We start from the raw sequence: 27,162 nt of genomic DNA, 5'->3' as shown, positions 1-27,162 counted from the left end.
GTCCTGGAAGAAGCAAAGATCACCAGTGATGAAGCAATGATTCTTCAACATCAACTTCGTTGGTCTGGTCATGTTGTGCGGATGCCTGATGATCGTCTTCCAAAGCAACTACTCTATTCCAAACTTAAAAATGGAAAGAAAAAGAGGTTTAAAGACTGTCTCAAGGCAAAGCTGAAAAAATGTAGTATAAACACCAACAATTGAGAAACACTAGCCTTTGAGCGCTCCAGTTAGTATGACAAAAATTTAAAATGTAAAAATTGTAAAAAAAATGTTGCTGCAGGCAGAGAGTCCCAAGCCCTGCTCCAGCGACAGCCCCATAAGCAAGGCGGCCCCCAACAGCCCAGCTCCCCCCCCCATACACCTCTTGTGCAGGAAGACAGTGGCCCAGTAGTTCTTTCAGAATACTTTTATTTATTTTATTTATTTATTTTTTACATACATTTTGTCATGAGCACGGGGCTGCCTTGTCCTAGCCCAGCAGACAGGAGTGCTTGTGTCAGGTCCAGAGGGGCGGGGGGTTGTCCAGGGGGTGGAGCGGCTGTTGGCAGGAGCATGTCCGGGTCCGGGGGGAGCAGGTGGGCCAAGGCTCCCCACAAGTCTCTCGGGGGTGGGCAGGCTCCCGGGGTCTAGAAGCAGCCCCTCTGGAGAGGGGCAGAGGGGGGGACTGATTCTCGAGGGGAAAGCACCAGCTGCTCAGCACAGGGCAGGAAGGGGGCAAGGGCTGCCGTGCCCCCCAGCCACAAGTAAAAAGATGGTGATCGCGGGCATCTCAGCCTGGGAGGAGAGCCCGTGGCTGTGTCCATCAGGCATTTTCCCCATAGCGGAGCGGGGCAAAGATGTGGGGGAATAAGCAGCCAGGCCAAAGTGCCACCAATCCAAAGCTGGCCAAGGGCGCTGGTTCTCTGGGAATTGTAGAGTTGGAAGGGACCCCAGGGGTCATCCAGCCCAACCCCTGCAGTGGAGTTGCCCTGGTCCCCCATCAGCTGAGCTGCCCTGAATCAATGCCTCTTCCTGCCGCCTGGGGGAAACTGGTCCGCAGCTCCTGCCTGGAGGAGGAAAGCCGCCCCCGTTCCTTGCTTTGGATGCCCAGAAAGGAATTGTGGGATTGTAGAGTTGGAAGGGACCCCCAAGGCCATCTAGCCCACCCCCTGTGGGAGGGGAGGGAGGAGCCGCCTGCCCAGAAGGCCGCAGCCTCTCCTCTCTCCCACCTGCAGCCGGGCTGGGGGTGGTTGTCCCCTCCTGCAAAGAGCCAGATAAGTGGGGAAGGGGCTGCCTTGGAGATAAAGTGCAGAGAGAATCCGGGGGAGGGAGAGCAAGGGGCGAGGGAGGGGGAAGCTCTTGGGGTCCCAGACCACCGGGATAGTTGGCAAGGGGGTGGACAGGGCCTCTGAAGCCGGCAAGCAGCGGCTGCTGTGGTGCCCACCCAGGGAGTTCTCCCCCATCCCCAAAAAGTAGTCCTTGGAGAAGCCAAGCAGGTGACGTTCCCTCCCCCCCAAGCCCCCCGCCCCTAGTGCACCTATAGCTGCCTGGATAGCGATTGGCACCGTCACACTCAGCTGCCAGAGCCCCCGCCCAGCGCTGGGGGGCAGGCCCCCCGTTGAGGGTCCAGCCCCCCACCCGAGCCCATCGTCCTTAAGGCCAGCAGGTGGGCAGGAGGGGGAAGCCCCGCGCCCCCTCCCGGGCCCAGCCTGCCCCCCCGGGGCTACTGCAGGTAGCGGTAGGCCTTGAAGCAGTGGTTGCCAGAGTCGGCCACAACCACGTGGCCGTCGGACGTCAGCGCCAAGCCCTGCGGCCCGTAGAGGGGGTCTGCCGTGGTGTTGATGTAGGACAGGAAGGAGCCTGCGCTGTCAAAGACCTGGAAGGAGAGCAGCCGGGGGTCAAGGAAGGGCCGGGGGGGGAGAGAACCCCCCAAATAAGGTGGTCCCTTTCCCCTGGCCAAGACAGGCAGGGAAGGGTTTTTCAGTTTGCAAATGCAAGTGTTTAAATTACGGATATTGGGGAGTGGGCTGCCGGGGGGGGGGGGAATTCCCCTTCCACCATCAGGTCAGGATCATTTGACTGCCAGGTGGCTCAAGAAAGAGACTCCAGGCAAATTTTTAGGTAGCAGCTGAAGGCAAGAGAAGATGGTTGCAGAGCATGTGCAGAGCGCAGCCCCTGGGCTTGGAGTGGGACTGCTTTGAGGTCAGAAGGTGAAGACCCCTGGGGCTTTGAGGTCTCTCTCCTTCAGAATCAATTCCACACCCACCCATGGGGCTGGCTCCCTACCCCCCTCCCCTTCACTGGCCCCCAGTACCTGGATCCGGCTGTTGCCCCAGTCGGCCACAATGATGTTCCCATTGGAGTCCACAGCGACCCCCGTTGGGGCGTTGAACTGCCCGTTCCCCTCGCCGTGTGAGCCAAACTTGAAGAGGAACTCTCCGTCAGCACTGTACACCTGGGGGGGGGGCAGGAACAGGGTTGGCCAAGTGCCCCTCCCCTTCGGCCTCTCTGCCCTCCCTGCCCCACTGTTCCTCTTGGGCTGTGCGATGGGAGGGGCTGGCCTGCCCTGCCCCAGACATTGGGCACTGAGTCCCCTCCTGCCCCCAAAGGGACAAACAGGATGGTGTGCAACACTGGTGTCAGAAGTGGGATGGCATGCTATACAGTGGACCCTCCGGATACAAACTTAATTTGTTCCGCGGGTCTGTACTTACCCCAAAAAGTCCGCATCCAGAGGCGCCACTTCTGTGCAAGCGCGCGGCACGATAGAGTGCTTCTGCGCATGCACATGTGGCAAAACCCGGAAGTGTACAGTGTACACTTACCCAAAGGTAACCCAACCTGAGGTACCGCTGTAGTGCCTTCTACACTGACTGACAGCAGCTCTCTGGGATTGCAGGCAGGAGTCTTCCTGCAGCTGTAAGAGGAGACGCCTTTGGGGACTGACTTTGGGAAGGACCTCCCCCCCGTGGAAAGAGGCCTGCCCCAAACACTGCGCACTGGATTTTCCCTGCACCCAAAGGAACAAGGCTCTGGGGGGGCCAGAAGAGTTTGCCCACTTTAGTAAGACGTTTGTGTCTTGCAGCATTGCAAGGCTTTCTCAAAGCCGAGGGTCCCCATCCGGCCCTCAGTCCAGCCGCTGTTTTATTTCTCTTCGCTGGGCCCCCAAATCCAAACCGACCAGGAAGTCCCTTTGATGCCTCACATTAGAACCAGTTGGTTCCCTCCAAAGGGCAGGGGGAGCCCCTCTGGGGGAACTGAGAGGAAGATGCCCCAGTGCCCCCCCGAGCCCCCAACCGCCAGGACCAGCCCAGGGCAAAACAAAACAAAAGGGGCAAGAGAGGAGGCGTTGGGATGCAGAACCCCCTCCCAGCCCCACCGAGGGAAATGTGGGTGGGGGGCGCTGGGCTTAAGTGCATTAGCAGAGAAGGCAGGCAGCCCCCTCCCCGCCCGCCACGTGGGGTGGATCCCGCCGGGGATCCGCTCTCGCTCACCTTCACGGAGTGGTTGTGGAAGTCGGTCACCACGATCTCGTTCTTGTTGTTGACGGCGACAAAGTGCGGCCCTGAGGAGGGAGAGGGAGAGGGAAGGAGACTTGGCTTGCCACCCCCAGGAGGGGGCTGGGGGGGTCAGGAGAAGACCCTGCAGGAGAGATGGGATCAAATCCATGTGGCCACAAGGATTCCCAGTGGATCTCTCTCTCTCTCTCTGAAATCCCCCCCCCCACTGAAAAGTGAGGCCTCAAGAGACAAGCCGACTGTCAAGGATGTTGTAAGTTGTGATTCCTGCATTGAAGGGGCTGGACTAGATGAGCCCTGGGGGTCCCTTCCACCTCTGCACTGCTATGATTCTATGACTTCCTCCACCTGCTTCTTGATTGCACCTGAGAGCGTCTGGATCAGGCCCAGGCCCTGTGGGTCGGCCTGGGGAGACCTGATCCTCTCTCCTCACACTCCTCTCCCACCAAAACCGCACCCAATGTGCCGTTTGCTGGCGAGGCAAATGCAGAGTTTTCAGCAATGACAGTCGGGTAGCCATACCACAGTTTTGTCACAAGAGGGCGCCTTTATTTACAGGAAACTGGGGGAGAGATTTCTCTCCAAGGAAGGAAGGAATATGCAGCGGTCCCTTGGTACTCAAACAACCTGGAACCCAAACACTGCAAACCCGGAAGTTAAGTGTTCTGGTTTGTAAAAAAAAATTGGAAGCCAAACATGCTCTGTTTTGAGTGTTACACTGAGGTCGGTCTGTTTTTGCTATTTCCTTTGCGTTTTTGTGGCTCTTTTTTGTTTTGTTTTTGTGGCTGCGTGGAACCCAGTTCAGCTACTGGTTGACTGATGGTGTGACTGAGGTACATTGTTTATCGCTTTCATTTTTCATTTTATTTGTCTCGTTAGATAGAAAAAAATCATGTCAAAATGCTGTTTTAGGGCTTGTTTTGAAGAGTCTGGAACAGATTCATCCATTTTGCATGACTTTCTATGGGAAAGCATGTCTGGGTCTTGGAACGCTCTTGTATTAGAACGGACTTCCGGAGCAGATTAATTCTGAGGACCAATGGACCGCTGTCCTAACCAGCCTTTCTGCATCACAGCGGGGTGGACTGGTTGACCTCTGGAGGTCCCTTCCTGCTCTCCCATTCTGAGTCTCTGGAGGTTTATAAACAGAGGTTGGGCTTCCACCTGTCAGGCATTCCTGGGCTGAGCTTCCTGCATCCCTGGGGGGGGGGTCCCTTCCAACTCTTCCTTTCTGGGGGGGGGGCGCACAGGCAGAGGCACGTTAGTCGCCACACCGGCCGCCAGAAGGGTTAGTGACAGGGAAGACACTCCCCTGCCGGCCACGAGGAGCCCAAGGTCCATGGCCAAGGAGCCAAGCCAGCGACAGAGCAGAGAGCGCAGGAAAGCCCCTCCCCGGACGGCAAAGGGGTCCAGGCAGCCCTGGGCCCCCCAGGCGGGCGGCAGAGAGCGCTCACCCACCGGGCCCCCAGCCCGCTTGGCCCCGGCAGAAGCCCAAGGCATGCAGTAAGAACAGGGAACCTGGCGTGGATTACCGTCGAGGGTACCTGCAAACTGGCGCTCCGAGGTGCCGCGGCTGCCAAACTTGGTCACCAGCTTCCCGTTGGACTGGAAGATGAAGACGCAGCAGGCCTTGTTGTCCACCACAATGATGTGGCCGTTGCGGTCCACGGCCACCCCCTTGGGGCCCATCAGGCGGCCGGCTCCAATTTTGGTCTGGGGGGGGGCGGCATCAGAGGGAGAAATAAACTGGGGGCCCAACACCCTACCCATCCCCAGGGGGTGCCCATCAGGTCACGGAGGAGCCCACGTGGCAAGGGGACAGAACTGGGTGCCCCACGTTCAACCCCCCCACCCGGGGTGGCATCTCCAGGGAACAAGGTCCAGGAGAGGAGAGACGCTGCCAGCCAGGGCAGGCATAGTGAGCCGAGAGCCTGAGCTGGCCTAAGGCCCCAACTGTGACCCCACACACATGGGGTCTAGGTTTGGGGTTCAGCCTTCAGCTCTGGCCCATCTCCCCCAGTGCACACACAGCCTTTGGCCCTCCTGCCATATTCCCCATCGCGTCGCCTGCCCCCCTTCTACCTGGCTCTACCTGGGCAGGTGTGCAGCAGCTCCCTCCTTAGGACCCGGTGGGGGTGTTGGGTTAGTCTAACCCCCAAGCCCACCCCGAATATCCTGGACCCACTGTGGGGGCCTTCCTTGCACAGCTGCTGGCCTGGCGGAGCTGCTCAGGGCACCTGAGGGCACCAAGTTGGCAGGCCCTGCCCAGGGAGTTCTGCTGGGGGTCGCCAGAGACCCTTTGGGTGCCCCCCTTAATGCAGGAGGAGTGGAAATTCCCCCCTGCCGCCTCCTCCCTTACCTTGAACTTGCCCTCGGGGGAGAAGATGCTGACCCAGCGATTGTCATAGTCGGCAATGATGATGTCCCCGTTGAGGTCCACGGTGACCCCGGTGGGGCGCTGCAGCTGGCCTGGGGAGCGGCCCCGCACCCCAAAGCGCAGGCGGAACTGGCCCTCGTTGGAGAAGACCTGCGCCAGGCGGGAGACAGAAAGGGGGCGTGAGGGGCAGCCCCATCGCTCTCCCCCAGCGGGCCTTGGAGGGGCAGGGCGCTGCCTACCTGCACACACTGGTTATTGCTGTCGGCCACCACGATGCGCCCGCTGCTGGAGGTGGAGATGCCCTGCAGGTTGGTGAACTCGCCCTTCTCCCGACCGCGACTCCCTGCAGCCAGGGGGGGGCACAGGGGTGAAAAGAAGCCCCACATCTCACGCGGCACCCCAGGACGCAGGCACCCCACGACCCCACGCCACCCCCACCCGGCCCAGGAGCTCTCCCCACCCCATAAGAATGAAGGAATTGGGAAGATCTGGAAGGAAACGAATCGGGTTCATGTGCGCAGTTGGTTGGAATGTGTCGGGAATATGGCGTTGACCATTTTCAGCACTACAACTCCCATGATCCCTGGCCTGCTTGGGCTGATGGGAGTTGGAGTCCAACCACCCCTGGAGGCCCAGAGGTGTCTCACGTCTGCCATAGAAGGTGGCTGGGATGTTGTTTTTATTTTGATAATATCTTTTGTCTTTTATATTCTTTTTTTTAATTAGGAAAATTTCTCACTTAAAGGGCTGAGAAATTTTCATAAGGATCTTAAAAAATAATAATAATCACAAATTGTTGAGGAAATGCAGAGAATTGCATTAAATGAGGCAGTCACAGAAGCAACATTGGCAGGTTTGTCTATCTCTACTCATGAGTCAGTCCTGTTACGATCATAGGAAGGCAGTCCTGCTATAATTCTGGGCTCAGCCAAGTCTTGGGAAGCCTCATTGCTGAGCTCCCTCCCTGGGAAAAGTTTGGGTTACAAATGGAATAGCTAGCAGCTAAATTTGAAGGAGGCCATTCTGAGCCACTGGGTTGCACCTAATGAAGTAAGACTAACCACGAAACAAGTGCCTCATGCCCACTAATTTCAATAGGTCTACTCCAAGTAGACTTGTTGGAATAATATTGATTTTGCCTCCCCAAAAAATAACTACCTATAGCAGCAGTAGCCAAAATGGCATCCTCCTCCTCCATATGTTGGACTCGCATTAGCCATTCTAGATGAAGCCGATGGGAGTCCCAAAACCAGTGTTAGAAACTGAGATGTGAAAGCTAGGAGCTAAAAGGCACCTTCAACCGAGGTGATGTGGACTTTTTATACTGTGAACCGCCCTGAGACCTCCAAGTATAGGTCGGTATATAAATTCAATAAATAAAATAAACAGAAGATGCGCTCTGTCCTCTTGGTCTCTTGGGGGTTCAAGACATGCTCTCCCCAGGGGGGCTCACCTGGAGCTTCCATTGCACAGCTTCAGGCGCCAGGCAAAAACGTCTCTCCATAACCAGGTACTGGGCTGATAAAGACATATTTGTGGCTTGGAAAATGGGTTTGTGGGAGAGGGGTTCTTGGTTTGTTTCCATTTCTTTGTGTTCTCATGCTGTATGTTTATGCCGTGACCCACACCGCAATCTTTTTCCCCCTGCATTTTTTATATACAGTAGATGCTCAGGTTGGGAACGTGATCTGTGCAGGAGGCACGTTCACAACCCACAGCATCCGCAACCCGCAGCGTCGCGTCTGCGCACACTCAGGTGTCGATTCTGCACATGCGCAAAGTGTGATTTAGCATTTCTGCACCTACGCAAGCACTGAAACCTGGAAGTAACCCATTCCAGTACTTCTGGGTTTGGCACGGTGCGCAACCCGAAGCGTCTGTAACCCGAGGTATGACTGTATAGATTCAGTAGCTGTTTTAATTTCAGCAGGCTATAAAAAAACATACTTTGTAGGGGTTTGTATTTTTGCATCTCTTTGAATAGCAATAAGCTAATAGTAAAGTAAGAAGCCAAGAAGAGCCAGCATCCTGTTCTCACAGTGGCAGACCAGTGGCCCACAATGGGAAATCGGATCCGGGAACCAGGATCCGGGCGCAGGAGCAACGCTCTTCCCTGCTGCAGTTTCCAGAACCTGGGATTCTGGAGCATTGCTGCCTCTGACCTCGTGATTCGGGGCCAGGCAGCTGCTGGGCGCTGCCCCCCTGCGGAATGACCGCTCCCCCCGCCGCTCCAGGGCCCCCCTTTGGGCCTGTCCCATGCGCTGCCCCTCACAGCCTGGCCAGCCCCCCCGCGACTGACCCACGCGGAAGATGAGCTCGTCCTCAATGGGGTTCTCCTTCTTCTTGCCGCTGCTGTACATGCTGGAGGGCCGGCGCACGGCCTTCTGGCGGATGTGGCCGCTGCTGGGGGACTTGACGCGGCGCTTGACGTCGTCCGGGGAGGGCGGCACGTCGGAGGCCTTGACGGCCTTGACGCGGAAGGGGCTCCCGCGGATGGGCTGCCCGTAGAGGCGGATGGAGAGCAGGTGGTCTCCCTCGTGGCGCGGCGTGTAGAGCAGCTCGTAGGTGCCGTTCTTGTTGTCCAGGACCTCGTGGCCGAGGGCCGAGCCGTCGGGGGCCGTGGCCTCGGCCTGCAGGCAGGCGCTCCCGCTGCGCACCAGCTCCCCGTCCTTGTCCTTGGTGGTGACGGTCAGGGAGGCGGCCTGGCCCACCACGGCGTGGCGCAGGCCCTCCCCCGTGGCCACCGTCTTGTGGGCGATGGCGCTGGTGGTCAGCAGCACGCCCAGGTTGAGGATGGACTTGCGCACCCCCTCCGTCTCCACCACGTAGTCCACCTGGGCGTTCTCGTGCGGCTGCTCGGGGAAGTCGCGGCCGGCCAGCTCGCTCAGCCGCTCCGTCATCTGCTTCTTGACCAGCAGGACCTCCGTCTCGGAGCCGTGGTCCAGGGCCTGCTCCGTGAAGCTGCAGCTGCTCAGGATGTTCTCCTGGCCCTGCCGGAGCGTGTCCAGCTGCGCCTGCAGCACCTGAGAGGGGAGGAGGGAGGAATCAGAGACCGGCGGGGCTGGGAGGGACCCCAGGGGGCATCTAGTCCAGCCCCCAACAATGCAGGAACTGCAGCTCAAGAATCCCTGGCCAGAAGTGCTTTTGGGGCAGCACAGCCAGCTCAGGGCCACACGGAGCCCAAAGTCCATCCCCGTCCCTGACAGATTCATTCATTGAATTTATATACAGTGGTACCTTGGTTTAAGAACACCTTCATTTATGAACAAATTGGATTAAGAACACTGCAAACCCAGAAGTAGGTGTTTTGGTTTGTGAACTTTGCCTTGGAATGAGAACATGTCCCACTTCCTGTTGAGTGTGTTCCATTTGTAAATTGAGTCCCCCACTGCCATGGGAAAGCGCGCCTTGGTTTAAGAACAGACTTCCAGAACGGAAAAAGTTCGTAAACCAAGGTACCACTGTATCACCCTATACCCAGAGGTCTCAGGGTGTTTCACAAAAAAAGATCACAATATATAAAATCAAAATAAACACAATAATCCAATAACACCCCAAAAAAGAGCCACGTTTTAAAGGGTATAGGATGCTGAGTAGGGCAGCCAAAGGCCTGGTTAAAAAGGAATGTTTTTGCCTGGCACCTAAAGGTGTGTAATGAAGGCGCCAGGCAAACTTCCCTGGGGAGAGCATCCCGCAGACAGGGAGCCACTGCAGAGAAGGCCCCGTTCTCCTGTTGCCACCCTCCACACCTCTCGGGGAGGAGGCACGCAAAGGCCATCTAACCTCTCTTTAAAAACTCATAAAATCGTAGATTTGGGAGGGAACCCAAGAGTCATCTAGTCCAACCCCCCAAAATGGGGGGGGGGGACAGAGCCTCCGCTGGGATTTGGGGGGGGGCACAACGGCAAGAAGGGGTGGGGGTGGGCTGCATGAAGCACTTCCCTCCCTCCAGGGGGGCTGATTCAGGCTTCCCCCATCCCAAGTGGCTCCTGTAAATGGGGGGACACATCACTGCGTGTGCCCTAGCGGTTAGATTTTCAGACTAGGACCTGGGAGAGACGAGGGTTCGAATCCCCCCACCTGGACATGACACTCACTGGGTGACCCCGAGGGGCCAGTTGCTGCCTCCTCTCAGCCTCACCTACCCCATAGTTGTGGGGATTACATGAGGAGGGGAAGAACCATGGACCTGGAGCTCCTTGGAGGAAAAGGTGGGGCCTGAATGCAAGGAATCACAAATACACAATCACAGGCTTGGCAGGTTTGCTGCCCAGGGCAAGAGGCAGACACAAACACTGCCCGCCTTGCTGGGGGGCAAAGCACCTGCCCCACAGCTCACCCCCAGTGTAGCCGAGAGAAAGCGCCCAGGGCACAGAATGATCTGCCCTTTGGCCAACCAGCCATGCGCTCTGCAGTTTTAAGAGCGAGGGAGGGGCTGGCCACTGGCCAGTTGGGGGCCCACGCCAAAGACGGGGAGGGGAAAGGCAGCCGGGGTGGGTGGGGCTGGACGTTGGCACCCCAGAGACGCACTTCATTGTTCCAAAGAACAATTGTTTACAGAAGCCCATATTTACGTTCTGCCTGAGCTCTCACAAAGAGCCGCTTGTGGCCAAGTCACCAGGGCCCGGGGTGGGGAATCTCAGCCAGGCCTGGCCCCCGAAGAAGCCAACTGGAGAGGAGGGCCTCTAGGCATGTGCAGAGAGCCACTGCCCCATCTCCATCCTCCAGGGATTTAAGACAGAATCTCTGAAGCAGCACATGGGAAGATCTCTGGGAAACGGAGGCTCTGTGAAGAGGCTCTTGCCCACCTTCCTGAGCGCTGGCGCCCAGCGCAGGGCAGCATTGTCCTGGCCAAGGCTCACCTTCTGCTTGGCTCCACACAGGGCCTCCAGGTCCCGAACCAGCAGCCCCTTCCGCTGGTGCAGCGCCTTCTCCAGCTCCGCAAAAGTGCTCCCGATCTCGGCCACGGCATCGTTCTTGCGCTCCACCAGCTGCTGGCTGATCTCGGAGACCAGCCCAATGGCCGTGGTCAACTGAGGCAGGCTGGGGGGCGGGAAGGGGGGGTCAGTCCAGCCCCTGCCTGCAAGTGCCCCCCTCCAGCTCCTCCTGGCCACCCCCACCCCGCCCCGCCCAGGGCGGTACCGGCTCTTGATGGCGTCCAGCTGCTGGCGCAGGGAGGCCTTGTGCTGCTCCACCACGTCCCGCAGCGGCACCGTCACGTGCTCCCGGTGCTCCCCCACCGTGCACTCGTGGCACATGGCCGTCTCGCACGACTCGCAGTAGTACTCCATCATCTGGCGGGGGGAGGGAGAGAGAGGCAGAGGGAGAGAGGTTAGAAACTGGGATAGAAAAACTGGGTTTCAGTCGCCGCAACGGAATGCCCAGGCGCCCCACCGATCAGCTGATTTGCAAAGTGGGCGCTGCACGAATCAGTTTTTTAAAAAAATATGTTTTATTATGCAAAAAAACCCCATACATTTACGTCATTTGTTACAAGAAATACAAAACAAAAAATAAGCTCCTAAGTTTTGACAATAAATCTACTTAAGGTACATCTAACTTCCCATCATCTCCATATTTCATTTAATATTCACTAACTTATTGCATAAACCTATCCATTCATTTTATAATAAAGTATTATTTCTACTGTGCCCTTGTTTCTTACTTAGTACAGCTACAGATGTTATTCAAAGGCAGCGACCAAGTTCATACTGCAATAACTGTTCTTAAGATATGTTTTGAAAACTTCCCATTTTGCAATAAGTACTTGTTTTGAATTATATTTCATTTTTTCGGTTAATTTGGCTAGCTCTGCATATTCAACTAATTTTGGTAACCATTCTGACCTGGAAGAGATTTTATCACTTTTCCAATTTGTTGCAGCGATGGTGGCATACAGAAAAATTTCTCTTACATTCCTAGGAATGTCTAGTCCTATAATTCTGAGCAGAAAAGCTTCTGGGGTTTTTTTATAAATGAAAGCCTAAACATTTCCTAAAAGTTCTATATATAGGGCGCTGCATGAATCAGTTGGCTCCCACCAAAGGATGTGTCTGTTTTGGTGCTCCACAAGCCAAGTGATTCGCGGGTAGATCTGTCTTATCTAATAATAATAATAATAATAATTTATTATTTGTACCCCACCCATCTGGCTGGGTTTCCCCAGCCACTCTGGGCGGCTTCCAACAAAGATTAAAAATACATCAAAATGTCACATATTAAAAACTTCCCTGAACAGGGCTGCCTTCAGATGTCTTCTAAATGTCAGGTAGTTATTTTTCTCTTTGACATCTGATGGGAGGGCATTCCACAGGGTGGGTGCCACTACCAAGAAGGCCCTCTGCCTGCTTCCCTGTAACTTTGCTTCTCGCAGGGAGGGAACTGCCAAAAGGCCCTCAGCGCTGGACCTCAGTGTCTGGGCTGAAATATGGGGGTGCCTTAGGGCTTTAGTTTTCAACCCCAGAAGGCGCACTATGAGGTGCTGCGCTGCCCTGCAGATTAGCTGATCCGCACAGCAGCATGGCATCAAAAGACAAGTTGAATGGTGTGGCATGGCAGCAATGCCACCCAGACAGATGGAGATGGTAGTCACCAAACCTGGCGACATTGCCACTTCCTCGCAAAAGGCTGGTTACCTGTTGCAAAATGCGACTGGCACCCAGTTAGTTTCAGATGCATTGAGGGGTCGGCCCATTCCCCCACCAACCCAAGCCCAGCCCCCTGCCAGAGCAGGCCCCTCCCTCCTGACTCAGGGGGTGGAGCTCCGCAGAGGAGGAGGAGGAGCCTCCGCTGGGCCTGCAGAGGGGTCCCAGGTGCCCCTCCCCGGCAAAGCGAGCCTGGAGGGGCCCAGCAGGCCAGGAAGGGGAAAGGGGCAGGGAGGCAGCGGGGTCCTCCGCCTGCACCCCCTGGGGCTCACCTTCCCCTCGTGGTTGGGGCAGGAGAGAGACTTCCCGGGCACGGCGCTGACCGAGTCCAGCATGGCGGCGGCCGCGTCTTCGTGGCTGGCGCTGTCGGGCTGGCGCTGCAGCACCTCCATGAGGTTGGTGATGAAGAAGTTGTTCTGCAGGGCGGCCACCCCCTTCTCGGGCAGGATGGAGGTCTGGCGGCAGACGGGGCAGGAGAGGGTCAGGCTCTGGGGCGGGATATAGTTCTGGAGACACCTGGGGCAGAGCAGGCAAGACGAGACACGGGGGTCAGGGGGCCAAGCGCCCACTGCTGGGGGGGGCAAGGAAGGCGGCGGAGGCAGAGATGAAGCGGGGGGGGGGGAGTGGCAAGCGGGGGGTGGAAGGGCAGAGGCGAGGGGGAGGGGAGACAGACACAGAGGTGAGATGGCCCCAGGTGGGGGTGGGTACAAAATGAGTGGGGCTGAGGAGCGACTGACCACTGCAGTCTGTGGGGCTGGGGGTCCCTCTTCAAGTCAGCCCTGTGCCCCTCTCCAGGGAGGCCAGCCTTGCCCTAGAAGCAGATATCTCTTTCCCCAATTCCAGCAGGCCCAGGGGTTGGACTTGATGACCCCTGGGGGTCCCCTTCCAGCACTACAATTCTGCAGCTGGCAAGCCTCCTGGGACTTAAGAAGCTGCAGGGGGGTCTGTTTGGGGGGGCAGCTTTGCTCAAGGTCTCTCCCCACTGACTTCCAGGAGTACGACCCACCCCCAAGATCTTCAAGGGCAACTTGGGGTTTCCTCCCTGCCCCTCCCACCCCAAGCAGAGCCAGGCGGCCACTCTTCGCCTGCAGCCCCCCACCCCACCCCAAGCAGCCTGGGGGTGGCACAGCACCAGCCCCCCTTTCCTGGCTCCTCTCTCAGGCGGGAAGCCCCAGAAACACCTTCTCTCTCCCCAGACCCCTCCTGCCCCTTGGTTTCCCCAGCCCCCCCACCTGAGCCACTGACTCCCCCCCCCAACCTGCCCCCCAGTGAGGTCACCCCTTGGGCGGGAGGCAGGACCATCTGCAAGGTCACACGGACTGACGCCCGGCAGAAGATCTGGGCCCTCTCCGTCCCCACCCGGCAGCGGCTTCCCAGATCTGAGCACAATGCTGGAAGGGAGCCAGCCCCACGTTGGCTCAGGGCGGGCAAAGCCAACCTCTCCCCAGACAGCCCTGGCACACGCTCTGCCCCTCCAGCCGCAAGGGGTCATTCTCCTCCGTCCGCGTAGCCCACCCTCCCCAAAGGCTCAAGGGGCAGGAGACCCAGAGAGAGGGCCTCCAATCCAGGACCCACTGCAAATGGAAAGATCACAGGAATCAGCTCCCCTTGGCCTCTGCCAGGGGGGTCGGCAACTACCCCCCCCCCAAGAGCCTGGCACGTCTGACACGCTCAGCAAATTCAGGAAGCTCGTCTCCCCATCCATCCCCCCAGGGCCCACCCCCGACTGTACCAGGGCGCCATCCTCCCCCCCCCCAGCCTTGAGCCCCCAATCTGCCACTCTGCTCAGAGGGCGAACTCCAGGCCTCCTTGACCTGGGCTGGCATTTGGCTTCCTGGCCTATTTACAGACTACAAATATAGCGTCTGCTTGCTTCCTGCCAGCGCCTGTCCCTGGCCTGGCTTGCCAACGAGGTGAAGAGGGTGGCAGGCGACAGACTGTGAATGTGTAAAGAGGTGGAACTGAGAGAGCTGACTCCCCCCCCCCCCGCTTAACTCCCCCCCCCCCGGATAACCAAGCCCAGCAAGGCTGCTGCCCCCGAGGAAGGGGGCCCAGTGCCAAGGTGGCCACTCTGACGGGCAGTGCATGGCTGCCAGTCTAAAGGCCAGCGCCAGGCTAGAAGAGCTTGCAGCCCAGAGACTTCTGGCTCTGTAGCCATTTCCCAACGCCAGGAACCTGTGCATGACCCAGGACTGTTTTGCCAGGGGGTGTGGTGCCCATGAGCCCCTCCCTGCCCTTCCTTTGTTCCCACTGAGAAAGGCCCTTGAGTCAGCACCAGAGCTCTGGCTCCGACCCTCTGGGGTGCCAGATCAGGGCGTGTCCCTCAGAGTCTGCAGGAAAAAGCTCACAAGCCACTAGAGCAGCTTCCTCAACCTCGGCCCTCCAGGTGTTTCTGGCCTACAACTCCCATGATCCCTAGCTAGCAGGACCGGTGGTCAGGGATGGTGGGAATTGTAGTCTTAAAACATCTGGAGGGCCGGGGTTGAGGAAGCCTAGGCTAGAGACAGAAGATGGAGCCCAGAGTGGTCCTGGCATGGAGGGGTTTTTAAGAGGGTCCCCACTGCACCCCCCACAGCATCCCTGATAGCGTACTGCTCTGGTGTCCCAGTGAGGAAAGAACCAGGTGTGAGCCCTGCCGTGATGCAGCAGCAGAAAAGGCCAAGACCATTGTTCCAAGGGATCCAAGAGCCACTCAGGCAAATCCCGGCAGAGGCTCCAGCATTATCTGCAACTGGATAATTATAATTATGATAATTTATTATTTATACCCCGCCCATCTGGCTGGGTTTCTCCAGCCACTCTGGGCAGCTTACAACAAAATATTAAAAATACAATAAAAATGCCAACTCAGCAGGGGGAGGGGCCAGAAGCAGCGAGGAAGGATCCTGCAAGTATGCCACTATATTGCAGCCATGTGGTATATGCTGATACATGAAGAGTGTATGCCTTTAAGTTAGGATTTGCTAATGTAAAAAGCTAATTTTTTATAAAAAAGAGAAAGGAGCCGCTTCTTGGCCTCTGTCCTTCCCCAGGGCAAAACAGAAAGGTGTCTGTCAGACTGCGCTGCAATTGAGAGGCTGGTCCCCAGAAACAACGTGCTCCAGGACAGACCCAGAAAATGACAGCCCCCCCCCCTTCCTGTCCCTTGCAGTCCCCGGCTGAAAGCGCTCCACGGGGCCCTGGTGGCCGGCAGCCCCTCCTGGCCGGGGACCCAAAGTCCCTCTTGCAAGGCTGGACCTGCTCCCAGGCCACCTCACAGAGTTCCTCAGGAGCAGCAGCCACACGGCAGGCACCCAGATGGGGGCTGCATCTGCCCCCCCCCCTGCTCAAAATGCCCGGGGCACATCCCCCACCCCCCCGCCTCATCTCCCCCCATGTGACAGATGCCGCCGCTGCCCTCCTTCCTTCGCCCCACATAAGGCCAGCAGGAAGAAGGATCAAGGGGCGCAAGTCTGGCATGGGCATCTTCCAAAGCCAGGGACACCCCAGGACACTCTGCAAATGAGCTTATGAAGCTCATTCAAGGCTGCGAGATGAAACTGCTGAGTTGCCAGATATCCGAAAGCTGAATGACTGACTGTGTAGCACATTAGATGTGCTAAGTGGCTTCCCAATGCCAGAATGTCTGCATTATCAACACCTGCTTTATGAATTGCCACAGTTAACCATGAAACTGCCACTCCCTGTAGCTCTCTGTGTTTCAGTTCCCTCTGATCTCACTTTTCTCAGTTCCCCCACAGCCAAAACCAGGAAGTCAGGATGACGCTCCATGCATCTGACTGCAGTCCATGACAGCTTGTGCCATGATCAATGTGCCAATCTTTCAGGTGCCACAAGACGCTGGGTGTTGCTTCTGCTCTAACCAACCAGCCTGGCTGCCCCCCCAGAAACTTCTCTTTCAATTACACCCAACATTCTTTAGCTGACGCATTGTTTTAAGAAAAGACATTTGAACCTCCATCAACCACTTAAAATACATTCGCTGTTTCTGAAATTTATAAAGAGGCCTTGAGAACCTAAGAAATTCCCTGCATCTGGATCAGGCCCAGGGGAGTCTTGCCTCCAGTTGGGGGGGGGGGCAAATAGATGCCAGGGCACAGGAGCCTCTGCCCCTCCTGCAAATCCCAACAACTGGTCTCCAAGAGGAGGCAGAAGGCAAGACAAAGGCTGCGGTGCAAAGAGCCAAAGCCACTTCTGCCCAGAATTAAAGCCTTGCAGGCACAACTCCTGATGCCAAACCGCACAACTCTCCTAGTCCTCATGAGGGATGGGAGAGGCTCCACCAGAGGCTCCCTGCACCCAGGAGGGAGGGAATCTCGACCCAGCCGATGCCTCGTCCACCCACACCCAAGGGAGACGGGGTCCCAAAGTCTCCCCCCCCCCAGTCCCTCCCCCCCCCAATAAAAGCAGCCTTCCTGCCGCCTGCCGGGCTCAGCCGAGGAAGCCGCCGCATCACTGCAGTCTCCGCAGGGAGCTCGATCCGGAGGCGTCGCAGCAGCCGGGCTGGGGGCGCTCCCTTCCGGGCCCGGCGTCGGCGAGGGGGGGCGTCTCTCACCTTTCGCAGAAGGTGTGCAGGCAGGGGAGCACCTTGGGGTTGTGGTAGCGGTCCAGGCAGATGCTGCACACTAGGAACTGCTTGTCGATCTGCCGCACCACCGGGCTAGAGCTGGACTCCCGCTTCGCCATGGCGACGGCCGGGGGGGCGCCCCACTGGCAGCCTCCTCCTCCTCCTTCTTCTTTGCGGATGGCCTGCCAAGGAGGGACAGGCAAAGGGTGACCCTCGACGGTCACAGGCGCGCACCCGACACCCCAAGAAACCCGGGGTGCAGGAAGGAGGGCGTACCCCGACCCTCCAAATTTCCCTCCCCTGCAGGGCCGGGGACTCCCAGGACACCCCCTCCCCACAAATCGGTTAGGACCGGCAGCCCCCATTCCTCATCCGAGCTGCAGCTCAGCCCCGGATCCTGGGGGAGGCGGAGGAGGGCCCCACCCCCAAACAGCAGCCACGCTGGCGGAGATGCCGCGGGAGAGGAGGGGGCGGCGGCAGCATCCCCACCTGCCCCCCCCCCCCCGCTGCCAGCCCGCCCCTCCGAGGGCCCAGGCCGGAGCCCGGCCCGCGCCAGCCTCCCGCTCGGCCCGCCGCCCGGCGCGCTCACCCAGCTTCTGCGGGCGACGGGGGCGCCCTCGGGGCCCGCCTCTCCGGAGCCCCCCGCCAGCCTTCCGGCCATGGCGCGGCGGCCCGGGGGACCTTCCGGGTCTGGCAGGAGGGACGGAGCGGCAGGCGGGCGGGCGGGCGGCGGCTCCTCCCCTTCCCCTGGAAGGGCGGCCCGGCCAGGCAGCGGTGTGCCAGGCCGCTGGGCCGGGAGGCGGAGGAAGAGGAGGAGGAGGAGGGCGCTCGCCCTGCCCGCCCCTCCCTCCCCCGGCAGGCTGGGCCGGGGCCAAAGGGCGCCTCCCCGCCGCTGCCGGGGGGGTGGGGGGGCTGCAGAGGCATCCGCCCCGCCCCCTTCCGCAGGGGCCAGCCTGGCATCCCCCCCCTCGAGGCGCCCGCCCCCTCGGGGCTCGGTGCCAGGCGCCCTCCTCCCATGCCAGCCCGGGGAGGGGCGCCCCCAGGACCGCGTCCCGGCCCCATCACTCACCGGCCGGGCTGCTCAGCGGGAGGTGCCGGCCGCCTCCTGCGCCCACATCACCCGGGGATGTCGGCGGGGCGAGGCCCGGGATGCTGCACCCGCTGGCGGCGGCGGCGGCGGCAGCTCCCGATCCGGCTGGGCTGGGCTGGCTCAGCGCATCCCCTCGGCGGCCGGAGCGTACCACTGCCAGCGCGGGGGGTGGCCGGGCGAGAGCGGCGCTTTCTCGCTGGCCGCCGGAGCCCCGCGGAGCCCCCGCTGCCTGCTGGCCTCCAGCCCCTCCGCCTCCGCTCTGGCCAGCGCCAGCCCCCGGCCCCGGGAGCAAGGGGGTGCCCCGCCTCCGCCCCCCCTCCCGGCGCGCCAATGGTCGCGCCCGCCGCGCCGAGCCCGCTTCCGAGCTGCGGCGGCTCCTCCGCAGTGGCGGAGCGCGGGGAAGCGGGGCCGGCGGCGGGGGGTGGGGTGGGGGGCGTCGAGCCCGCCCCCCAAGCCCCGGCGGGCGAGGCCGGGCAGCAGGCGGCGAGGGAAGGGCCCTGCCCGCGAGGGGGAGGCGAAGAGGGAGCGATGGTGGTTGTCATGGGAACTGCATCTCGGTACCCGCGGAGGATGCTGCAGGGGAGTGGCAGGAGGGGGAGGGGGCTTCTTCGCACCAGGAAGGGTCCTCGTGTCCGCCCCCCCCCCACATCCTTTAGGAAGGTCAACCCCGCGGGGAGCCACCCCTTGGAGCTCAGGGCCGCAGGGGGCCCTAGGAAGGGCCCGATCCAGACTCACCCCCTCCCTCTTTAAAGCCTCCAGATGCCCAGGAAGTCTACCAGATCCCGCGCTCCTGAATTCAGTCTTCTCTTCTCTTTCCTGAATCTGCTGAGTGGGTGACTCCGAGCTCCAGTCTAAGTCAGGAGAGCCTGTCTGCTGGATCAGACCAGATGCCTCTCTGGCCCCACATCCTGTGCCCCACACTTGCTAAGCAGGTGCTCCCATGAAGCCACAAATAGGTCAGGAGCACAAGAGCGCCCTCGCCCCATATCCTCCTCGGAGGTGATATGAGGAGGGAGACACTTGGCTGCTGATAGGATCTTAAAAGGATGTTTTAAAAGGCTCAAAACATCAGGAGAGCCGGCTGGATCAGGCCCTTCCAGTCCAGCATCCTGTTCTCAGCCAGATGCACAACAAAACTCTCCCCCGTGAATCTGTGCTTTGCTGAAGCCGTCCAGGATGGTAGGCATCACAGCCTCTTGTGGAAGGGAGTTCCACAGTTGAACCATGTGCTGCATGAATAAATACTTCTGAGCTTCATTTGATTCCCAGTATTTGGAGGGAAGGAGAGAGACGTTTCTCTGCTCACTTTCTCCAGGCCTCACATAATTTTAGAAGCATCCACCGTGTTGTGTCTTCCTTGCCTTTCAGCTAAACTAAACAGTTCCAGAGTCGCTCCACTCCCTGGATCATTTGGGGGGTCCTTTTCCAAAACCGCTCCCAGTTCAGACCCAATGAGCATATATGCAAAATTAAGGTCTTTTGCCTCAACAGACATCACTTTACACGTATTCACATGGAAATGCCCTGGCCATTTCCCCTCCCATCCACTCAGTTTGGAGCCTCCTTTTGGAGCTCTTTTTGTTTCAACCACTCTGAACAATTTGGGTTTCATCAGCAAACTTGGCCCCCACTGCTCACTCCTGCCTCTCCAGCATTTATGAACAAACTAAAAAACTCAGGTCCCAATCCTGATCCTTGGGGTCAGGGGCGCCACCTCGCTCTCGGGATTGTGGGTCCCCAGCAGCAACTCTTCCTCCTCCCCTCTGCAGCCAGGGAGGAACCCTTTTCTGCAGGGCGGGGAGAGAGACTGTCTGAGCCCCACTCCCCGGAAAAGGCTGCTTTGCTGGCTGGCTGCGTAGGACGGAGCTGAACTGCTTCTCTCCCTGCCAGATGGGCGGGGTATAAGTATTATTATTATTATTATTATTTACTTTGTGGGTGCCTGGCTCCCACAATTATATTATAGTGGGTGCCCAAGCACTCACAGCCCCCTGGCACTGGCGCCCCTGCTTGGGGGACTCCACTTTCTGCATTCAGAGAGTTCTCCATGTCTTCCTGCTTTCTGCTCCTGCAGCTTCACCAGTTCCAGAAGCACAACAGGCCCTCTCCTTTTGCTCCTTGCCTGCTTAGCTTCCTCGGGAGTCTTTGGTGAGGGACTTTGTCAAAAGCTTTTTATCCCGCTGTGATGCCACTCTGCCATGGATGCATCCGCAGCGATTCCTGCATCACAAGGGGTTGGACTAGAGGACCTTTGGGTCCCCCCCCCAGCTCTCACATTCTATGATTCTATGACCCTAGACCCCCAGAATTCTACAAGGAAGAATTCTACAAGGCAGGCTCAAGCAGTATGTGGACCGAGAACTCCCAGAAGTGCAAGCTGGATATAGAAGAGGCAGAGGAACCAGAGACCAAATTGCAAACATGCGCTGGATTATGGAGAAAGCTAGAGAGTTCCAGAAAGACATCTACTTCTGCTTCATTGACTATGCAAAAGCCTTTGACTGTGTCAATCACAGCAAACTATGGCAAGTTCTTAAAGAAATGAGAGTGTCTCATCACCTCATCTGTCTCCTGAGAAATCTCTATGTGGGACAAGAAGCTACAGTTAGAACTGGATATGGAACAACTGATTGGTTCAAAATTGGGAAAGGAGTACGACAAGGCTGTATTTTGTCTCCCTGCTTATTTAACTTATATGCAGAATTCATCATGCGAAAGGCTGGGCTGGATGAATCCCAAACCGGAATTAAGATTGCCGGAAGAAATATCAACAACCTCAGATATGCAGATGACACAACCTTGATGGCAGAAAGTGAGGAGGAATTAAAAAACCTTTTATTGAGGGTGAAAGAGGAGAGCACAAAATATGGTCTGAAGCTCAACATCAAAAAAACGAAGATCATGGCCACTGGTCCCATCACCTCCTGGCAAATAGAAGGAGAAGAAATGGAGGCAGTGAGAGATTTTACTTTCTTGGGCTCCATGATCACTGCAGATGGTGACAGCAGTCGCGAAATTAAAAGACGCCTGCTTCTTGGGAGAAAAGCAATGACAAACCTAGACAACATCTTAAAAAGCAGAGACATCACCTTGCCAACAAAGGTCCGTATAGTTAAAGTCATGGTTTTCCCAGTAGTGATGTATGGAAGTGAGAGCTGGACCATAAAGAAGGCTGATAGCCGAAGAATTGACGCTTTTGAATTATGGTGCTGGAGGAGACTCTTGAGAGTCCCATGGATTGCAAGAAGATCCAACCACTCCATTCTGAAGGAAATCAGCCCTGAGTGCTCACTGGAAGGACAGATCCTGAAGCTGAGGCTCCAATACTTTGGCCACCTCATGAGAAGAGAAGACTCCCTGGAAAAGACCCTGATGTTGGGAAAGATGGAGGGCGCAAGGAGAAGGGGACGACAGAGGACAAGATGGTGGGACAGTGTTCTTGAAGCTACCAGCATGAGTTTGACCAAACTGCGGGAGGCAGTGGAAGACAGGAGTGCCTGGTGTGCTCTGGTCCATGGGGTCACGAAGAGTCGGACACGACTAAACGACTCAACAACAACAACAGACCCCCAGAAGCCACCTGAGCCTCTCTTCTCTGGGTCTGGAGGGAGCCAGTCTGGTGGGTGGCCGGGGCCTCATCGCAGCCTCTCAAAAAGCCTCCCTCCTGCTCAAGGGGCATCAATAGGGCAGGGGAGACCCAGGAAGGGCAGGGCCAGGCTGCACCCTCTCTCAGCAACACTCAGTCATTGGGGCAGCAATACTCACCCACTGGATCAAGCTCATGCCCAGCCCCCTAGGCCAAGACACCCCCCTGCCCCTACCCCCTATCTGGACACTCAGAGGCCTGGCTGCTGCAGCCGTTTCCCTTCCCTGGTCGCTACACCAGGAGTGCCCCCCTCCGCCAATATCCTCTGCCCCACTTCCCCACGGCCTTACCGTGCCATGGCAGGATCATGACCTCACTGCATCAAGGCTCCCATGGCTTCTGCCCCACAGCCATGGGGCTGGGCACCTGAAAGGCAGCAAAGGGGGGAGGAGGCTGTAGCATCACTCAGTGGATAAAAGCAGGGGGGAAAGGGAGCCCCCCCCAAAAAAAACCCTTTCAGAGCCAGGCCTCCAGTCATCCAGCATCTCCTGGCACCCAGAAGAACAAATCAAAGTCTGGTAGGGAGAAGGGAGATTCCCAAAGGGAGGTGGGCGGGCAGGTGCCTGGGTGCAAATTCTTTCTTGGGGTGGAGTTCTAATAAAAATAAAATAAATAAAATAAAATAAAAATGTATTGCTTATACCCCGCACCATCTGGCCGGCCCTCCCCAGCCACTCTGGGCGGCTTCCAACAGAATATTAAAAACACAAGAATACATCAAACATTAAAAACTTCCCTAAGCAGGGCTGCCTTCAGATGTCTTCTCAAAGTCAGATAGTTGTTTATTTCCTTGACATCTGGTAGGAGGGCGTTCCACAGGGCAGGTGCCACCACCAAGAAGGACCTCTGCCTGGTTCCCTGTAACCTCACTTCTCGCAGTGAGGGAACCACCAGAAGGCCCTTGGAGCTGGACCTCAGTTTCCAGGCTGAACAGTGGGGGTGGAGACGGTCCTTCAGTTATACTGGGCTGAGGCTGTTAATGCTTTCAAGCCCCCCCCCCCCAACTCTCCATGGCCATGCTTTAGTTGAGATTCCTGCATTGCAGACTAGATGACCCTTGGGGGTCTCTTCCAGCTGTACAGCAGCAGCAGCAGCTCAGAGACCGCTCTGGATGCAGACCCGCTGCCTTGGGAGTCTAGCCCTCAGGACCAGCCCTTGGCCGCCTTTCCCGACCTCTGAGCGAGTGGTCTGCCGCTGCCGGCGCTCCTTCTCTCAGCTCAGCCGGAGCCACGCAGCTGCTCAGAGGCAGGCAGGCGGTGCTGCTGCTGCTGCTGCTGCTGCTGCCGGTGACGGCATGGATGTCCGCTCCTTTCCGCTGGCGCTCAGCCCTCGGAGGCCAGCCAGAAAAGACGCCGCCGCCGCCCCGCCTGGCTTGGCGGCCTCCCTTCTCTCCCCGTCGGCTCAGTTCGTGGCTCCACGGCCCGCTGGCCAGGCAGCGAGCCCCCTGCGAAACGGGCTCGACTCGGGGCGGGGAGCTTGGCTTGGCAGCTGGGCTGTCAAGAACTGGGGGTGCGGTGTGTGACCTAGGCGCAAACGGAACCCCCGACGACAGGCGCCGCCGAGAGGCGTCCGGAGAGCAATCTGAGCCAGGACACGGTCCCGTGGGGCGAGGGGAGGCGCGCGTGGGTCCAGCGACGGGCCAGGGCAGCCCTTGGTCGGCGCGTGAAGGCAGCCGAATCTGCTCGCGCGCCACAGGGAAGGTGGAGGCAAAGAAGGTGCAATAGAAGTTTTAGGAGACTCCTGCCGCATCGCAGCGGGTTGGACTGCATGACCCTCCGAATACAATTCCTTGATTCCATGAGATGCTCTGTTTGGCCATCCATACAGCGACAACCTTGCGAGGTGGCCGATTTCGAGCGCCCCCCCCCCTGCGGCCGTGGGTGGCCCCCTGAGCGCGACAAACGGCCTCGGCATCCCTGCAGCCCCCACCTCCCCCCTCGCACGGGCGCATCCAGGCTGACCGAGGGGTCCGGTGGCCAGAGGGACCCCCGTGGAGGGAGAGGGGCCTCTCCCGGCAGGCCGGTTCCTCCTCTCGCGCGTGCCAACCAGGGGAGGAGCCGCGCCCAGCCTCTCCGCCCCCCATGATCCTCCGGTTCCCGGGCCAAGCGGCCCCCAGGCGGGGCAGAAGGAAGCAGGAATGCGGCCCGGCTGGTCCAGCTCCCTTTCCCGGCCGCCGCCCCCTCTTTCATCTGGGTTGTTGTTGTGCTCGGGAGTCGGGACAGAAAGTCGTTCTCCCTCCGCCCGCCAAGAACCGCGCAGCTCCGAAGCCAGGAGCTCCACCGCATCCCCCGCCCCCCTGGATACCCCGGGCCTCCTTGTGCCATAAGAACAGGAGGAGAGCCAGCCGGGCCGGGCCACCTAGTCCAGCATCCTGTCCTCACAGGGGCCAAAGACTCGTAATACCTAGGGAGCCGGTCTAGTCCAACCCCCTGGCTGCCCGGTGGCCAAGCGGGTGCCCCCGGGGGAGGCTGCCAAGCAGGACCCGAGCGCAAGAGCCTCTCTCTCCACCTGCTCTGCCGCCCTGCATTGCTGCTGCCTCAGACGGGAGACAGAGCAGAGCCATCCTGGCCAGTAGCCGCCTTCCCAAGCCCTCTCCGCCTCCATGAATTCGTCTCATCCAAGTTGGGAGCCACCATCGCCTCCTGCGGGAGGGAGTTCCGCGCTTTCCCTCGGCGCTGCCCAGAGCCGCCCACCCGCTGCCCCCGCCTCCCGTCGGGTCGCTTCGCTCGCAGCGGCTCCGGGGTCTCGACGGGGCTGCCGGTGCCGCGGTTCTCCTCGCCTCCGAAGCCCGAAAGACCTCCCGGCGCCGCGGTCCCGGGGGCGCCTCTAGAAGCCGCGCAGGGAACTGCTCACCTGTGCAGGTCCCGGGAGAAATGCCGCCCTTCCTCCTCCGCCGCCGCCGCCGCGTCCTGCGGAGCCCGCGGGGTCCCGGCCCCAAGGAGAGCGACCCGGGAACAGCCCCCGCCGTCGGGGAGACGCAGCTCGCTCCGCTTTTGCTCGGGAGTTTCCTCGCGCTTTGCTCGGCGCATGAAAGGCAGAGCGGGGCGCTGAGGGCAGGCGACCTCGCCCAGAAAAGGTGGCGACGTCACTCCGGGTTCGCCCAGGTCCTACCTGAGCAGGTATCAGGGACCGCAGGAGCCGGCACCGCGGACTCGCTCCTGGACGGAAGGCGGTCCTGCGCTGCGCCCCGTGGCGGCGCATTTCGGAACCAGCGGAAGCCCAGCAGAGCCGCCGAGGGCTTGTGGCGCCCCCTGCCGCCTGGAGAAGCCCCTGCTCAACGGAGCAGCATCTGGGCAGGTAAAGGCCAAAGGTGAGCGTCAGGAGCGGCTCTCCCCCCCCCCCGACATGTTGAGGCTGGACATTTCCTCCCGCTTCTGGCGAGCCCGGGCGGCTCAGCAACGCAACTGGTTGGCTCCGGTGGAGACGAGCTCTTTCTCCTTCAAGGAGCCGCCATCCCTCCAGGCGACGAGAGTCTGCGTCCGACCCTGAGATTCTCTGAAGGGCTCTCAGTCCCCCCCCCCTATCTATTAACTGGCTCGTTTCCCTCCCATCCTGCGTCCTGAAGCCGACATCTCTGGTGAGTTCGAGGGTCTCTCTCTGAGTTCTGTTTCTTGCCCCCAGATCTAGGCTCATCAACGCCTCTCTGGAGAAGAGCGCTAAAAGCAAGGAGATCCACTCTGTAGTCCGTGTGATGGGAAGGTAAACTGGATTCCAGGGCAGGAACAGGAATCTGAGCGGGAAAGAATCAGGGGAAGATTTGGTCAGGTAGGAGCGGGAAAGGAAGGAGTCAGGAAGGAAGGAAACCCTCCAATGGGGTCAAAAGCTCCGGAGCAGACCAGCCTCCCCCAGAAAGGAAGGCTCCCAGGGGCCATTCTGCATTCTTGATGGCATTGCTTTTTTCTAAAGAAAATGTTTAGGGGGTCCTCTCATTTTCCTACTCATATTGAACTACTGCCCTTCAATGAAGCCAAATTTAGATTCACAAAATGTTTAGTGGTATTCGCGTCCCCCCAGGAAAAAGCACTGCTTGTTGGACAATGACCGTATTCCCCTTCGGTTTGCCTTGGCAAATTGGACTGAGCTGAGCAGACAGGCTGCCTTTTCAGAGAAAAACGAGAAATTCCTTGCTAGAGAGAAAGGTGGGTGGGAGGGATCTGTTGTGCCCCTTCCTTTGCCTTCTCCCACCAACCCCGTGATCATGCTGTGTGTGTGAGAGAGCACACCTGCCTCAGTGGGTGCTCAGAGCTCACAGTCTCACTCACCAGGCAGACTATACTATCAGGCAAAAAGGAAAGGAACAAACCCTCTTGCACCCAGCAAGCTGGAGCATTAGGCCCATGTGTTCTGGCTTGTTTGCTGACGTGCTGCAGGTCAGTGACTCACGGAAGATGAACATCACTGACCATGAGCTGAAAACACTCAACATGGACCTTGCTGCTCTACAGGAGACCAGACTTGCTTCGAATGGAAGCCTCAGAGAAAAGAACTGCACCTTTTTGGGCCAGGAGGGCATCCCAAAGAACCGCACATTCACGGCGTGAGATTGGGAGCCAAGCACTCCCTTCTGTCTGCGACAGAACTGCCAGCTGAGGGCTCAGAATGCTTGCCTCCTCTCCATCTCTCAGCTACCTCCATTCCAGTAAGCATATTGAGTGTTTACGCTCTGTGTGCTCTGATGTACAGATCAGGAACAAGTTCTGCGAGGAACAACTAGACTGCAAACACCTTCTCAGTGGTGGTGCCCACCCTGTGGAACACCCTCCCATCAGGTGTCAAAGAAATAAACAACTCTCTGACTTTTAGAAGACATCTGAAGGCAGCCCTGTTTAGGGAAGTTTTTAATGTTTGAAGTTTTATTCTGATTTTAGTGTTCTGCTGGGAGCAGAGTGGCTGGGGAAACCCAACCAGGTGGGCGGGGTATAAATAATAAAATTATTATTAGTAGTAGTAGTAGTAGTCCTGCTGGGAGAAGTTGTCATAGCTGGGATAACCGCAGGTGCCCCCTTGATATCGGGAGCCTGAACAAGAATGGAGAAAGGCTACCTGAACTGTGGTACTCATACCACAGCCTCTGTGGCCCAAACATAATATGCTCTTCCAAGGCAAAAGACTGAGTGTCCTGGAGACAGCTTAGATGTCAGGTCACTGGCACCAGCTGGACTGGCTTGTCACCAGGTGATTGCACTGAACTGTGTTAATGCCACACAGAGCTACCACAACACCGACTGTGACATGGTCGTGCCCTGGTGGCCAGCAAAGAGGACCTCTAGCCAATCTCAGGTTCTGCACTTTGGCAGGAAGAACCAGCTGCACCAATATAAGGTGAGGGGAAAGGATC

The 27,162-nt window shown here is 58.3% G+C and overlaps 1 protein-coding gene and 1 long non-coding RNA gene across 15 annotated transcripts; one reads left to right on the top strand and one right to left on the bottom strand.

Moving 5' to 3' along the window:
* Positions 1 to 394: 394 nt before the first annotated feature.
* TRIM3 (tripartite motif containing 3) lies at positions 395 to 24,693 on the bottom strand. Of its 14 annotated transcripts, XM_083436363.1 has the most exons (13): positions 24,458 to 24,693; positions 22,115 to 22,190; positions 17,077 to 17,270; positions 12,794 to 13,037; positions 11,020 to 11,171; positions 10,740 to 10,920; positions 8,177 to 8,900; positions 6,117 to 6,220; positions 5,860 to 6,027; positions 5,045 to 5,213; positions 3,477 to 3,547; positions 2,297 to 2,437; positions 395 to 1,858 (listed from the first exon to the last, which is right to left on the bottom strand). In XM_083436363.1, exons 3-13 carry the CDS (start codon positions 17,205 to 17,207, stop codon positions 1,706 to 1,708), a joined length of 2,238 nt encoding a protein of 745 aa, XP_083292489.1. In that variant the 5' UTR covers positions 17,208 to 17,270; positions 22,115 to 22,190; positions 24,458 to 24,693; the 3' UTR covers positions 395 to 1,705. The 14 variants fall into 14 exon arrangements, with proteins under 14 accessions (XP_083292489.1, XP_083292484.1, XP_083292486.1 ...); XM_083436358.1 differs by lacking the exon at positions 24,458 to 24,693 and having other exon boundaries at positions 5,033 to 5,213; positions 22,115 to 22,192; XM_083436360.1 differs by lacking the exon at positions 24,458 to 24,693 and having other exon boundaries at positions 5,033 to 5,213; positions 17,077 to 17,251; positions 22,099 to 22,177.
* Positions 24,694 to 25,054: 361 nt separating this feature from the next.
* LOC310675925 lies at positions 25,055 to 26,774 on the top strand. The gene is made up of 2 exons (XR_014510323.1): positions 25,055 to 25,401; positions 26,195 to 26,774. It is a non-coding gene; the product is annotated as an uncharacterized lncRNA (long non-coding RNA).
* Positions 26,775 to 27,162: the final 388 nt, after the last annotated feature.

The sequence above is a fragment of the Podarcis tiliguerta genome (genome assembly GCF_965153285.1).
Source record: "Podarcis tiliguerta genome assembly, chromosome: 4".
NCBI lineage: Eukaryota > Metazoa > Chordata > Lepidosauria > Squamata > Lacertidae > Podarcis > Podarcis tiliguerta.
Note: the sequence above shows the minus strand (reverse complement) of the source record. Positions and strands in the feature narration are given on the sequence as shown.